The sequence below is a fragment of the Spermophilus citellus genome (assembly GCF_964194105.1).
Source record: "Spermophilus citellus genome assembly, chromosome: 6".
NCBI lineage: Eukaryota > Metazoa > Chordata > Mammalia > Rodentia > Sciuridae > Spermophilus > Spermophilus citellus.
The window spans coordinates 114,731,742-114,744,837 of NC_138187.1; the positions used below are offsets into that span (position 1 = coordinate 114,731,742).

Sequence of the window (13,096 nt, forward strand, 5' to 3'; positions counted from 1 at the left end):
GGGGCCTCGGGGGCGGGGCCTTGGCGGGGCGGCCGCTTCGGAGCCGCAAAGTTTGGCTGTGGCGGCAAATGGGCTTGGGCGGCTCCTCGGCGGGTGGCGGTGGTGGCCTTAGCGGTTCCTCCTGGCTCTGTTAATGTCGGGGCCAGGCCCGGGGAGGATGGCGCCCTAGAGCCCGGCCTTGCTGGGTAGGGGCGGGAGGGGACGGGGTGGGGACCGGCCATGTCGGAGGTGACCCGGAGTCTGCTGCAGCGCTGGGGCGCCAGTTTTAGGAGAGGCGCCGACTTCGACTCTTGGGGCCAGCTGGTGGAGGCGATAGACGAGTATCAGATGTGAGTGACTAACCGCGGGAGCGGGCCAGACCGGCTGCAGTGGGCCGCCTCCCCCTTGTTTCTGTTGGTGTCTCTCATCACAGTGTCTGCAGTCAAGGCTTCCCAGGGCGGGGCCCCCTGCACGGGGGACTGAGATCCCACTGGCCCCGCGAGGCTGCTCCGGAGGAGAAGGGTCCGCTCCCTGGGGTGTCTCGCCCTTCTTCCCCCTCCACCTCCACGAGACCAGTTCCATTCAACAGGTAGTAGTCCTTAGCTGGGGCGCCGGCTCTCACAGGCTACCTACTTAGCTCCTTTCGAGTGTCTCCCGGGGCCCCCAGCTCGGCAGTCAATTTCCTTTCCTCCGCCTCTCCCAGGTTGCCACCCCCCAATCTCTCTTTGAATCTCGAAGGAATACTTGTGCGTTCTCCGCCCACGTTCCAGGCGTGAGTGGCCTTGCTCTCTGTGTGTGTCTTCCTCCCTCCCGTGTGTAGGAGAGGAGGGAACTGGTTTTGATAGAGAGGAGTTGGGTACCCCCAGGAAGCAGCGAGGGCCAGGGATGCCTCTCCTTCTGCCAAAAGAAGGGTCTGCTCTTGCGCTCCTTCTCCACCCCACTTTCTGGTGAGCCGTGTTTTCACAATTCCACCTCGATTTCGTTTCGGTTTCTGGGACTGTTATTTGCTGGACTGTGAGTCCCACCCACCCCCTCGCTTGGTTTCTTTGGGTGGAGTCCGCGCAGGATGTGAACAGAAGAGAGCAAAATGTGAATTAATAGACCAAGCACAGGAGCTGCCCCTCCCTCCTAGGATCCCTCCTCCTTTTCCTGTGTATAATGTATAGCCTCAGGGTACATGTGGGTACCAGTTTCCTTTATCAACCTAAGACTGATTTTTTTTTTTGCCCTTTCTGCTTTCGCCCAAAAACTTTAAAGATGGTTTTAAAATGAAAAGACAAGATTTATGTATGTATAAAAACCTTGTTTAATTTCTTGAACATATTACTGAACTTAAGAACTGCCTACTAAAATGCTATTGTTTCCAAACTTGCCATTACTTGCTTATTGGTTTAAAACAAATTGTTGTTTGAGGTTTCATGGAATATGAAATCATGCACGAGTAAAATTCACCACCATCCCCCGCCCCACACACACCTTCTGGAAAGAATACAAAATTGGTACTTGGAAAATCCAAACTTCTGTTCTCCTGAACAATAGTTGTTTTTATCTGACCACCAACATAATTTAGATGTGTATATGTTTTCTACCCCATCTTTCTGACTTTGAATTGCCTGTAGTTTCAAAAAGTACCTGAAAACAACTATGCTCTGGGCTATCTGGTTGTGCCTAACAACTTTTGGCATTTATTTTTCACTTCCATTTGATTTCATTTGCTTTTACAACTGTCCAGTGAATATAATTATTTTCATTTTACAAAATAAGGAAACTGAAATTCAAGTTAACAGATTACTCACAATCGCAAAATGATATCACTGAAGTCTGGAATTTTTTTTTCCACTCCATATCTGGTGTTCTCTAATATATAAATGCTTAAGGTGCTTGTTTGATAAAGCATTGATAGAGTTATTCTGTAAGTGAATTGGACAAATTTCAGGATTTCTTTCATTGGTGAACATACCCTTCCATATGCTAACCAGTTAGCATGGATGTATACTTATCCTATATGATAATGAAAATTGCATAGCCTGAAATGTAAAGCTGCCTCTTACTTGTGATACTGTGGGACTTAGCAGCTGTGGGCACTGAGCAGCAGATTTCCCAATGGAAAGTGAAGAATACCATGTCTAATTGAAATTACAAAGGAAAATCGAATATGCAAGCTGTTTAGTTGGAATTTCTAGAAACTTCTGAATGAAGGTAATAGGCACATACAAAGCTATTGTTGGATCTCATCCCTATCCTTTGAACTCCAGGATTCGGAGTAGTCTTCCAGTTATAAAAACTGCAGTGTAAATTTCAAGAGAAATATGTCATGATTGACTTCAGTTTTGTAGACATACAGGCCACGTGTAAAATGAGTTTGTTTAAATTTTCGAATATATTCAGAAATAAAGGCAAATTATATCTTGCATTTGAAAGAACTATTTGGAAAGAAAGGGTACAGCAAAAGAGACCAATGAGGACCACAATGACGATGTGAATGATCAGTGACAAGATTTAGTCACTGGATATCTAGAGTGAAGGAGGAAAAGTCTAGGATAAATGTGACTCCTAATTAAGTAGGCAGTGATGACTTTATAGTCAACATGCCATAATGTGAGAATACTATAACTTAAACAATTTCATCATTGAACAATGAGGATTGGGAGGAGAAAGATGAATAAAATTTGGTATCTGACCCCAAAGCACTGAGTTTACTAGAACATTTTAGACCAATAAGTTACTTCAGTCAGTGAAGAACAAAAGTGAATGTTCCCATACTTTTGCTGTTTCCTGAAGCACACTTCTGCCTTAGGGCTTTTCCTCTTCAGGTCTATGTTCAAATATTGTTCTTTCAGCAAGGTCCTTTCTGGCCACTCTGTCTAAAAGTGCAAAGTCTCCTGTCCATCCCCACTCCATCCTCTGGCACCTCTCCCCGCTCCTGCTTTTTCTTTTTTTTTCCTTTCTCTTAATTTAGTCTGTTTCTTTCCACTGACCCTTCCCTTTCCCACCATTCCTCCCTCCCTCCTGCTTAATTTTTTCCTACAGGACTTATTACAATCTAAACTTCATCTAAAATGTATTTTATGTATTTGTTTTGCTTATTGTTTCCCCAAGGGACTATAAGTTCTTTGAGGGTTGGGGGCAGTATCTGTTCTGTTCTCTTCTGTAAACTTAGTGTTCCAGAGTACTATTAAGACATAATTTTTAATTTATATATTATATAATTATCACATTCTATTGAATGTATGGATTCAGGAGTACATTGTAGCATTAATGAGCTGATGCCAAAATACTATTAGAAGATTTAAAGAAATAATGTCAAATTAAAATTGTTATTCAGAATACACATGGCCAGTTAAAAACAATATCCCCATTCAGCAGGCTACCTCTTTCAGCTACCTGGGCATACATGACTCTTAACTTGTGGTGTAGTGGAATTGAAGCTTGTCCAGAGTAAGAGGTTCCACAGAATCACTCCTGAGATATTTCTCTAACATACGGATGCTCAATAAATATCTGTTAAATGAGTAGATGGATTTAAAGACTGAGTAATACCTGGTTTTAGTCATCTTTAGAAAGCTTTGTCTCTGCTGCTTACAGTGTAGTCCATGCATCGGGGCCGGTCCACAAACCTGCTGGTCTGCATCAAAATAAAGAAAGAAATAAAGAGTAAACATTTAGGAACTTTAAAGCAACTTGACATCTTGACCATATTTTTGTGTTTTACAAAAATATTAGCTTGGGACAAATTGAGAGGAAAAACTATGCTTTGCTGCAGGTTGAAAAGCTCTAATTTATGTGTCTGGAATCATGTGGGATTTCCATCAGTCACTTGTTTATGTATTTAACGTAATATTTAAAATTCCCCCTTGAGAATAATACTCTTTTACTTGTGAGAGGAGTCTCTAGAGAAGAATGTTTGATAGGTTTCTCACCTTTACCAGTAGAATGTCGACTCTTATATTTGCTCATCTGAATTCGAGAACATGTAGATTTTCTCACAGTAGACAAAATCAGGTCTCACTTTGTCTTAAAATGATATAATCTTTTGTGGATTTAGATTTTGAAGGTGGGGGGGGCGTTTTGCTGAGGCTTTAAAAAGTTTTTTCTTTAAACAACTCAGGTATGCTTTATATACCATGAAGTTCATCAGTTTTACATGTATAATTTGTTGATTTTTAAAAGTAAAAGTCATGCAGTCATCACCACAATCAAATTTTAGAACATTTTCATCACATTCAAAAGATTCCTTGTGCCCATTTGCAACCACTCCCACTATCTATATTTTCTCTCTATAGATTTGTTTTTTCTGGACATTTCATATGATTTGAAGCATCTAATATGTGATCTTATGCATATAGTTTCTTTCAGTTAGCATATTTCCACGTCATAGCATGTATTATGATTTTATTCCTTTTTACTGGTGAATTTACAGTATTACATTGTATGGCTGTCTCATGTTTTATGTCCCTGTTCACTCATTAGTTGGTTGACATTTGAATTTTGGTTATTATCAATAAAACTGCATTGAACATTCATGTGCAATATTTTATGTGGACATATTCTTCATTTCTCTTGAATAGATACCTATAAGTAGAATTGCTGAGTCATATGTTAAGTTTGTAACTTTTTACAGTAGCTGTCAAATTTTCCAAATTGGGTGTACCATTTTATATCTCTACCAGCAATATGAAGGGGTTTTCTGTTTCTCTGTATAGCAGCATTTATTATTGTCTTTTTGATTGTAGCCATTATCAGTATACTTAACTATAGGTTTAATTTACATTTTTCTAATGACTAATAATGTTGAATGTCTTTTCATATGCTTATTTTTCCCTCTGTAAATCTTGTTTGTGAAATGTCTGTTCAAATCTTTTACCTATTTTTAAATTGAATTATCTCTTACCTATTGAGTTGTAGGTGTTCTTTACATTTATGTGGTGCTGAGGATCGAACCCAGTGCCTTGTGTATGCTAGGAGAGCACTCTACCACTGAGCCACAACCCCAGCCCTGATTATTAGTATTTAAACAGGAGTTGAAAGCTATACTTTTTTTTCCTGACAAGAATCCTGCTTAGGGGCTGGGGCTGGAGCTTGGGCTTATTGGTAGAGTGCTTGCCTAGCAGGTGCAAGGCACTGGGTTCCATCCTCAGCACCACATAAAATAAATACATAAAATAAAAGGTATTGGTTCTAACTACAACTTAAAAAATAACAAAACAAAACTATTTAAGGAAAAAAAAGAATCCTGCTTAGGTTGATAGCCACTCTTAGCAAATTATATGTAGAAATATTCAAATAAAGAAACTATTACACTATAACTTCCCTGAACTCAGGGATGTATAGTTGACACTGCTAAAGGTGTATAGACCATGAATTCCTGTAAGAGTCCACATAGGTCAGCAAGAGTTAAAAAAAAAAAAAAAAAAGCAAATCCAGAAAAAGGACAATGGGCCATATTTATTTGTACCTTCTCCTGCATAAGAATTCATAAAAATGTGAGACTATGAGTCAATGAATGACATTTTAGAAAAATATATTGTGTGGTTTCCAGCTTTGGAAGCAAGTAAGTAAATGGATGAAATTTTGACTAAGTAACATGGTGGAGCTGTCTTAGCAAATGTTAAGATTTCTTGTAAGAATTTCTTGCTTAATGATAAAGGATGCAGACTTTTCATAAAGAGGATAGAGACCATTGAGAATACTACTTGATCTTTAAGGATATGATTGCTTAGAATAGAACTCCTATCTAGTACTTGTTTTTTGGAACTGTGATGAACTCTCTTCTTTAATTGCCTTTTCTAGCTAGCACTTGCTGCCATTCCTACTCCCATACCTCAACCAAAATAGCAATCTTATTTTCAAAATCTTTTGCTAGCTTTGTTCTTGCATTTTTTTAGCATATACCATAAAACTCACTATTTTAACGTGTACAGTGAAGTGGTCTTTAATGTATTCACAATGTGTTATAACCATCACTATTGTAATTCCTAAAAATTTCTCCCACTCCCAGAAGAAACTTCATACCTGGTGTCAGTCATTCTAAATTTCTCCATATCCTGGCAACCACTCATCTGCTTTCTTTCTCTATGAATTTACCTTTCCTGGACATTTCATATAAATGGAATCATATAACGTGACCATTTACATCTGACTTCTTTTATATAGCATAATCTTTTTGAAGTTCATTCATACTGTAGCTAGCATATTATCTGAGTTTCATTCCTCTTTATGACTGAATAATATTCTACTGAATATATGTACCACGTTTTGTTCATCCATTAATTGATGGACATTTTGGTTGTATGACTTTTTGATTATTACAAATAATGCTGCTGTAAACATTTGTGTACATGTGTTTTGTGTGAACATTTATTTTTAGTTCTTTTGGATATATCCATCTAGGAGTTTGATGGAGCATACAGTTCCTCTGTATTTAACTATATTAAACAACGGCTGGCACCAATTTACATTCCCATCAGCAATGCATGAGTGTTCCAGTTTTTTCCATACACTCCCTACGCCTATTATTTTCATCATCTCTTTTTTTTAAAATTATATCCATCTGCATGGGTGCTAAGTAATTATTTTATGATTCTGATATGCATTTCCCTGATGTCTAATGATTCTGAATATCTTTTCATGTGTTTATTGGCCATTTTTATATCTTGTTTAGAAACATGTCTAATCAAATACTGTGTCTAAAATTGGTCTTTTTTTTTCCTCTTTCTTCATAAGAGTAAATTTTTGCCTTTTGTTGTCTCAGAAATAGCTTTGGATCTTCACCGTTGAGCTTGGACTAGCATCATAAATTCATCCTGGAAAACTCACTTAAGGCCTACCCACCATTTTTAGATACGATGATAACTGGGCAAGCAATATTTTCTGGTTTTGATTGGTGGACGGCTTTTCTTTATTTTCCATTAAAAATGTTTCAAAAGCATATTTTGATGGAGTTATTGTCATGGCTGTAATTTGGATTTGGGCAAATCTTATTGGGAAATTAATTATGATAGAATGATAACGTATCTATGGTTGATACTATTATTGGTGCTCACTGGAAGTGTTAAAGTAGAATCTGGACAACTATTTATTGGTTGTTTATAGAAGAAATTAGTGCATAGTAAAGAAAGTTGAATTATGTGCTTTTTGAGCTCTAAGATTCTGAAATTTGTCCCAGTGAAATGGTATGAAAAGTATCTTATTTCATTATTATTTTGTACAAACTTTTTTTTTGTAAAAAGTTTGATTCTCAGGGTAATGTAGATTTGCCTTGAAAATGTGGAATTACTTCAAAAACAGAACAAAGTATTATGTACTTTATTGTTTTTAAGAGATTTAATTTGTTTTACTTTGTTGCAGTTGAGTTAGTTTGCTTTCAGTTCTAAAAAAAAAAAAATGTTTTCTTCTTACAGATTAGCAAGACATCTACAAAAAGAGGCCCAAGCTCAACACAACAATTCTGAATTCACAGAAGAGCAAAAGGTACCATCAAATAATATCTAGATATATTCAATTCCAAATGAAATTGCTCTTGAGTCCATTAAGCAGTAAAATAAACAAAAAACTGTTAAATTTAAGTAAAAAAAATCAGATTGATTATGCTTTGCCTAACATTAAGTGAACATTTATACAGATATATAACTTATCACTTAATGAATTTCTTTACTTAACTATTTAGGCCTTATTTAACTCTAATGGAAGTCATCCACACTTTAGTTGAAAAGCATGGGTAACCCAAAGACTGGAGTTTGTTCCGAGTCACTTGGAAAAACAGAAGGATTGGAAATAAGTGCATTCCACCTCAATGCTTAACTCTGAATTTTCATAACTCTTTATGTATCACCTCTCAAAGCAAAACAGAAAACACACACAAACCCCCCCAAACCAAAAAACAAATGGAAAAAAAATTAGCTCAAGTCAAGAAGTTAGCGTACAGATCTGTCAGCTAAATAAATATATAAGATTGCAAAATGTTTCAGTACTGTTCCTTCTTCCTTGAATTAAAATTTTTGTATGTCAAGTTGATCCCCTGATAGAGATTATGTAAAAGGGGATACTTTAAAGTAACTTTATTCTAAAAGAAGAGAAGAAATGGGAGGAAACAACTCCCATTTTCTCCTGGCTCAGAGTAACTAGTGTTAAGTCAATTTTTAATCTTGTAGATAGTGAAAAATATGTGCTAGTCTTTTCCTCATCTCTTAAGAAAAGGCAGTGTGAAAACCCTGGTGACCTAATTCACTCTTATTAATACTTTTCTTTTTTTGCACAAGGGGAAATGGGAGTAATTTTTTGCATAACTTTTTAATTAAACCTAAGCAAGTTCTTAGTCCATAGGCCTGTGTTTATTGATTCTTAGTTACAGGAGTTTGGGGAGAAAAAGCCCCCAGAGGGTTAGCCGTATTTCTTGCCCAAATATATTTGTATTTTTAAAATATTTAAAATCTACTTCAAAAAAATTATGTTACTGCAATTTAAAAGGGTGTTTTTCTTTTTTCCTTAATAAGTGTTAATATCCACAATAGATTTAAGAGACTTAGGATGTTAGTCCTGGAAAATAATTATCACAAAGGAAATAGCTGATATGCTTAAGGAAAGGAACAAAGACTATACACTATACCACTTCTGTAAGATTTGTGAAATCTATCTAGGAACTGATTAGGAAGTGATCAGCTGGCATCATTGAATTAAGACTTAAAATATCTAAATCTTGATGAATAGAATCTTAGATATCCAGGTACATAAATTAATAGTTAATGAAGTATGTTATGAATATGAAGACAATAAAAAAATGTAAAAAAGTTTTAATGATCCCATATTTTAGTCACCCGTTTGCCTTCAGTTAGTTAGATTTCTCCAGCATTTGTTGCTCAGGAGTAGAACCTGTGAGCCACATGGCCTGAGATTAAAGTCTTTTGACCTCCTAAAACATTCTAAAATTACAAAACAAACAGGTTAATATCAAAAAATGAACCTTGTTAAGTGATGAGGAAAAAATTAACTTTTTCTTGATTTTCTTTAGTATTCTGAGACTAGAGTTGGTGTTGATAATGCTATTGATTCTTTAATTTATAGCTGTTCAGCTTGTCTTTGGTTATAAAGACCCCCAGATCTTGTACTCCAAAAGATCCAGGAGGCTGCAGGACCTAGAGGAGAGAGCTGAGACCTAGAGTCAGAAGACTTAAGTCTTGCATCCTGGCTTTGGCTCTGGGCCTGATTTTCCTTATATAAGAAATGAGAGATTAGAGAACTCTTAAGTGACTTTAAAAGGTCTTTCCTTCCTAAAACTCCAGTGACCTCTACCTGTGAAGTGGTCTGTACTTCCTCCTTTCCTGGAAGCCTGATTTCTGAGGAACATATTATTTATAATACCTGCCCAGGAGGCATTTCTGGCTGCCAGGTGTAACTGCAGATAGAGCTTCTGTCTGCCTGTCTATTCCTTGGTCTTGGAGAAGGACCCCAAGTCATTCTGTTCTACTATATAAGGCAAGTTATATGCATTTAAAGGTTTAAATTTCTGTGAAAATGCAAGTGAAATATTCACAACAGACAGAAACACTCATACTGATGTATAGAACTTATATGATTGTTCCATAAGAAAAAAACTATCAAAGTCTTCAGTTAATAATGATTAGAAAAGAGAGGTCTTCAAGACATGTTCTGGGAAACACTGGCTCTTAAAAATTAATAGATTGGGCTGGGGATGTGGCTCAAGCGGTGGCGCGCTCGCCTGGCGTGCGTGCGGCCCGGGTTCGATCCTCAGCACCACATACCAACAAAGATGTTGTGTCCGCCGAGAACTAAAAAATAAATGTTGGAAATTCTCTCTCTCTCTCCTCTCTCACTTTCTCTTAAAAAAAAAAAAATTAATAGATTGTGTCTGTGTGTTGTGCTAAGAATGGAACCCAGGTTCTCATGCTAGGCAAACAAGCACTCTGTATATCAGTAAGCTACATCCCCAGCCCAATAGGCATTACTTGCACACAGTTTGTGACTTCTCTGGACTTTTAATATTCTAATGTGTATGTTGGATATTTTAAAGAGTTTGGTTGTGCAGTATTTTAAAAATTATTTGCTTTTGAAAAGCTCCCCTCCTTTCTTTACAGAATATTTCATTGGATCTAGTGTTCTAAAGAACATAATACAGGAAATTTTGACACATACTGTTAGATCTGCATTAAATACTATGCCTGTACATAAGCTGAAGAGAAAACTGAATTATATTTTTCTCCAAAAAGGAAAATAGAAAATGCTTTTAGCCTTATTCTTTGCAAAAATGTTGTTTTATTTTGAGTTATATTTCTTATGCTTATACTATTTCATGTTTTGATAGCAGTGACAAGTTATATAATTATGCCAACCATTCAGTAGTTAGTGGAACTTTGAAAAATGTTTTTGGTTTTTAAAAACCAATCTTATTACTAAAGTGCTTTCTTTATGAAACTTTTTGCTGTCTAGTTCACAGTGAGCTCTCAAATATATTTGATGAATAAATGTTTTATTGGATCTGTTATTGATATTTATTTTATATTTATTAAAATAAATCCTAATTTTTAAGAGAATAACATATTTTTCCAATATTTATTTTATATCTAAAGAATTCTAAAGCAGAACTACTAATCTGTCTAAGCCATATTAATTGGTGATAGAATAAAAACTTCACATTTATTTCCTATTTTTAATATTCTCAAAGATTTCTAGTTAAAACAAGAGTTTATGATTCTTACTTGATCCTCTCTCACGATTAGTTCACTTAGCTTTCATTTCAGTTTTCAATAGTTTTGTCATTATAACAACTGGGTTTAGTGGCCAACAAAAAGCTGCCAAAAGCTTTCATTCCATGGAATTCCCTACTTTGGTGTCGTAGATTTTCTCATGTAAGTTTCTGGACAAAATAGAACATCCTGTCTCATGACACTTAGAAAGTTTTTCCCTGTTTTGAGTCAAACTTGGTGGTAATGAGAATCCCAGCACTATATACTTGTTTTATGTTTTATCGATTCCACCTTTCTACTTCCACTTTCTCTCCACCCCAACAGCTAGATGGAAGATGAGTGGCTGCTTAAATATTTAGAAGTTAAGTCTGGATTAAGTAAGACTGTACTGAATTATGTTTATTTTTAAACTGATTTTATTCATTACATAAATTGAATACATTTTAGCAAAATTAATTTAGCTCATTAATTGTCCATTTTTATTCCATGTTTTCCTTTAACTGATCTTTAGGGCTCTCAATTTTCTTAGCAATGACAAACTAAAGTAGCTAATACTCTAAAAATGATACTGTTTTCTGTTTCTTATCATATTAGGTATGAGCAATTAATTTGAATAAAATGCTAGTGATTTAAGTCTTTCTAAAAATCAAACATCACTTCAGTGCTTGGTTTAATGTACATTAATTAAAGTAGTCAATACTTATACTCTGGCATATGTGAACTTGTGCTTCTTTATCACTTTTCTGAACTGTTCATTTTAAGGAAGGTGACACTGTTTCAGTAGCAAGCACTTGATTTTGACATCAATAAATTCTACATGTTTTAAAAGTTATTGCCACAGCTGAAATAATAGTGTTTCACTTCTTTTTTAATACTGAAGCTGGGTGTGGTCCCTTAAAATAGTTATGAAAAAGGCTGGTTGGTATTTTGCCATAGTTCAGTACATTTCTGTATAAAAAGCTATTGCCTTTGCTTAACTTGAAGAAATGTTTAAGTGAGAATAGTTTGTTAGTGGTCTCTTATTATTCAGCTACAACATTTTTATCTTAAATGTTTGAAGTATGAAATAAAATGTATTTTAAAGTCAAGAAGGAAAAAAAGCTAACTACTATTTTGAAGATTAACTCATTGATACATCTCAATACAAGCAAAATTCTTTTATAAAATCAGTTTTGAAAGAATATAGTAAGTCATAGCTAAATGGAATTGATGGAAGTGTGTGGTTTTATTGAATATCTTGTGTGTTGTATAGAAGGCATTGATGACTGGGACAAATTACTTAACCTGTCCATACTTAAGTTTTCACACCTGTAAAATGATCATAGCTAACTCAGAGTTGTGGGGAGGATTAATTAAATTAATGTTTATAAATCACTTAGGAGAGCCTATCAGTAAGTGCTCATTAGTTATTAATAAGTGGTTAATAATTAATAGTATTTGTTATTAATAAATTATTTGATTATTATATTTATACTTAATTATTTACTAGTTTTGCTGGAGTTGAGTGGTATATTTGAACAACAATGATTGGGGATATTAGACTTTATGTAGAAAAGATTGCTTACTGCTGGTTTCTATACATAGCTATTTAAGAGGATGAATAAACCTGAGTATTTTGCAAACTATGTATAAACATAATTTTCAAATGTAATCTCTTTTCAGATTAAAATTTGCATATTTTCTAAGCTTTTATATTGAAATTTTAAAAAGATTATAGAGATAATTAAATATTATTACTTGTGTGTCTGAGAGGCATATCTTGCTCAATAATAGGTTTTTTTGTGAGTTGCTATCCTAGCTGTTTGTTGAAGATACAGTAATTGAAGAGTGTCCACTAGCCTAAGCACCAGGGGCCAGGACAAAACTGTTACTTCCCTTTACTCCTCTTTTACCTTTCAAAGAACATTAACCAAACACAAAATCACCAAATCCCCAATTTACTAATCTTTTTATAAGTCATTCAGAAAAACATGTCAGTTTTTTTTTCCAAAATATGTCATTTTGTAAGCATTGTAAATGTTGTACGCAGTTCTTTGCTTTTATGATCTAGACTTATTCCTAAAGACATTTCAGAAATATCTTTTTTGGAAGGACCTAGAAGTCTCAGTAGCATTGTTCAGCTGTCTGCCCTGATAATTTCTTTTATGAATCTCATGAATCTCCCCTTTCCATTTCCACCTTAGCTATTCATATTCTTATTCTGAATATTGTTTAGACAGTTTGAAATAACTTAAATGATCTTTCCTTCAGTTTTTCCCCTTTCCTTTAAATTATGTATGCAATGCATACCTGTATCACAACAGTCAAGGGGTTTTTTGTTTGTTTTTTAGAAAGAGTCGCACTGTGTTGCCCACACCTGCCTTAAACTCTTAGGCTCCTGCCTTAGCCTTCCCAGTAGGTGGTACACATAACTATGC

At 35.5% G+C, this 13,096-nt stretch overlaps 1 protein-coding gene across 2 annotated transcripts in view; it reads left to right on the forward strand.

The window, feature by feature from the left end:
- The first annotated feature begins 72 nt into the window (after window positions 1-72).
- AIDA (axin interactor, dorsalization associated) overlaps window positions 73-13,096 on the forward strand; it is a 43,172-nt gene continuing 30,148 nt past the window's right edge. For both annotated transcript variants that reach the window (XM_081298105.1, XM_081298106.1), the window contains exons 1-2: window positions 73-329; window positions 7,380-7,449. In XM_081298105.1, coding sequence (XP_081154231.1) covers window positions 220-329; window positions 7,380-7,449 — 180 coding nt within the window. In that variant the 5' untranslated portion in view covers window positions 73-219. The remainder of the gene's footprint in view (window positions 330-7,379; window positions 7,450-13,096) is intronic.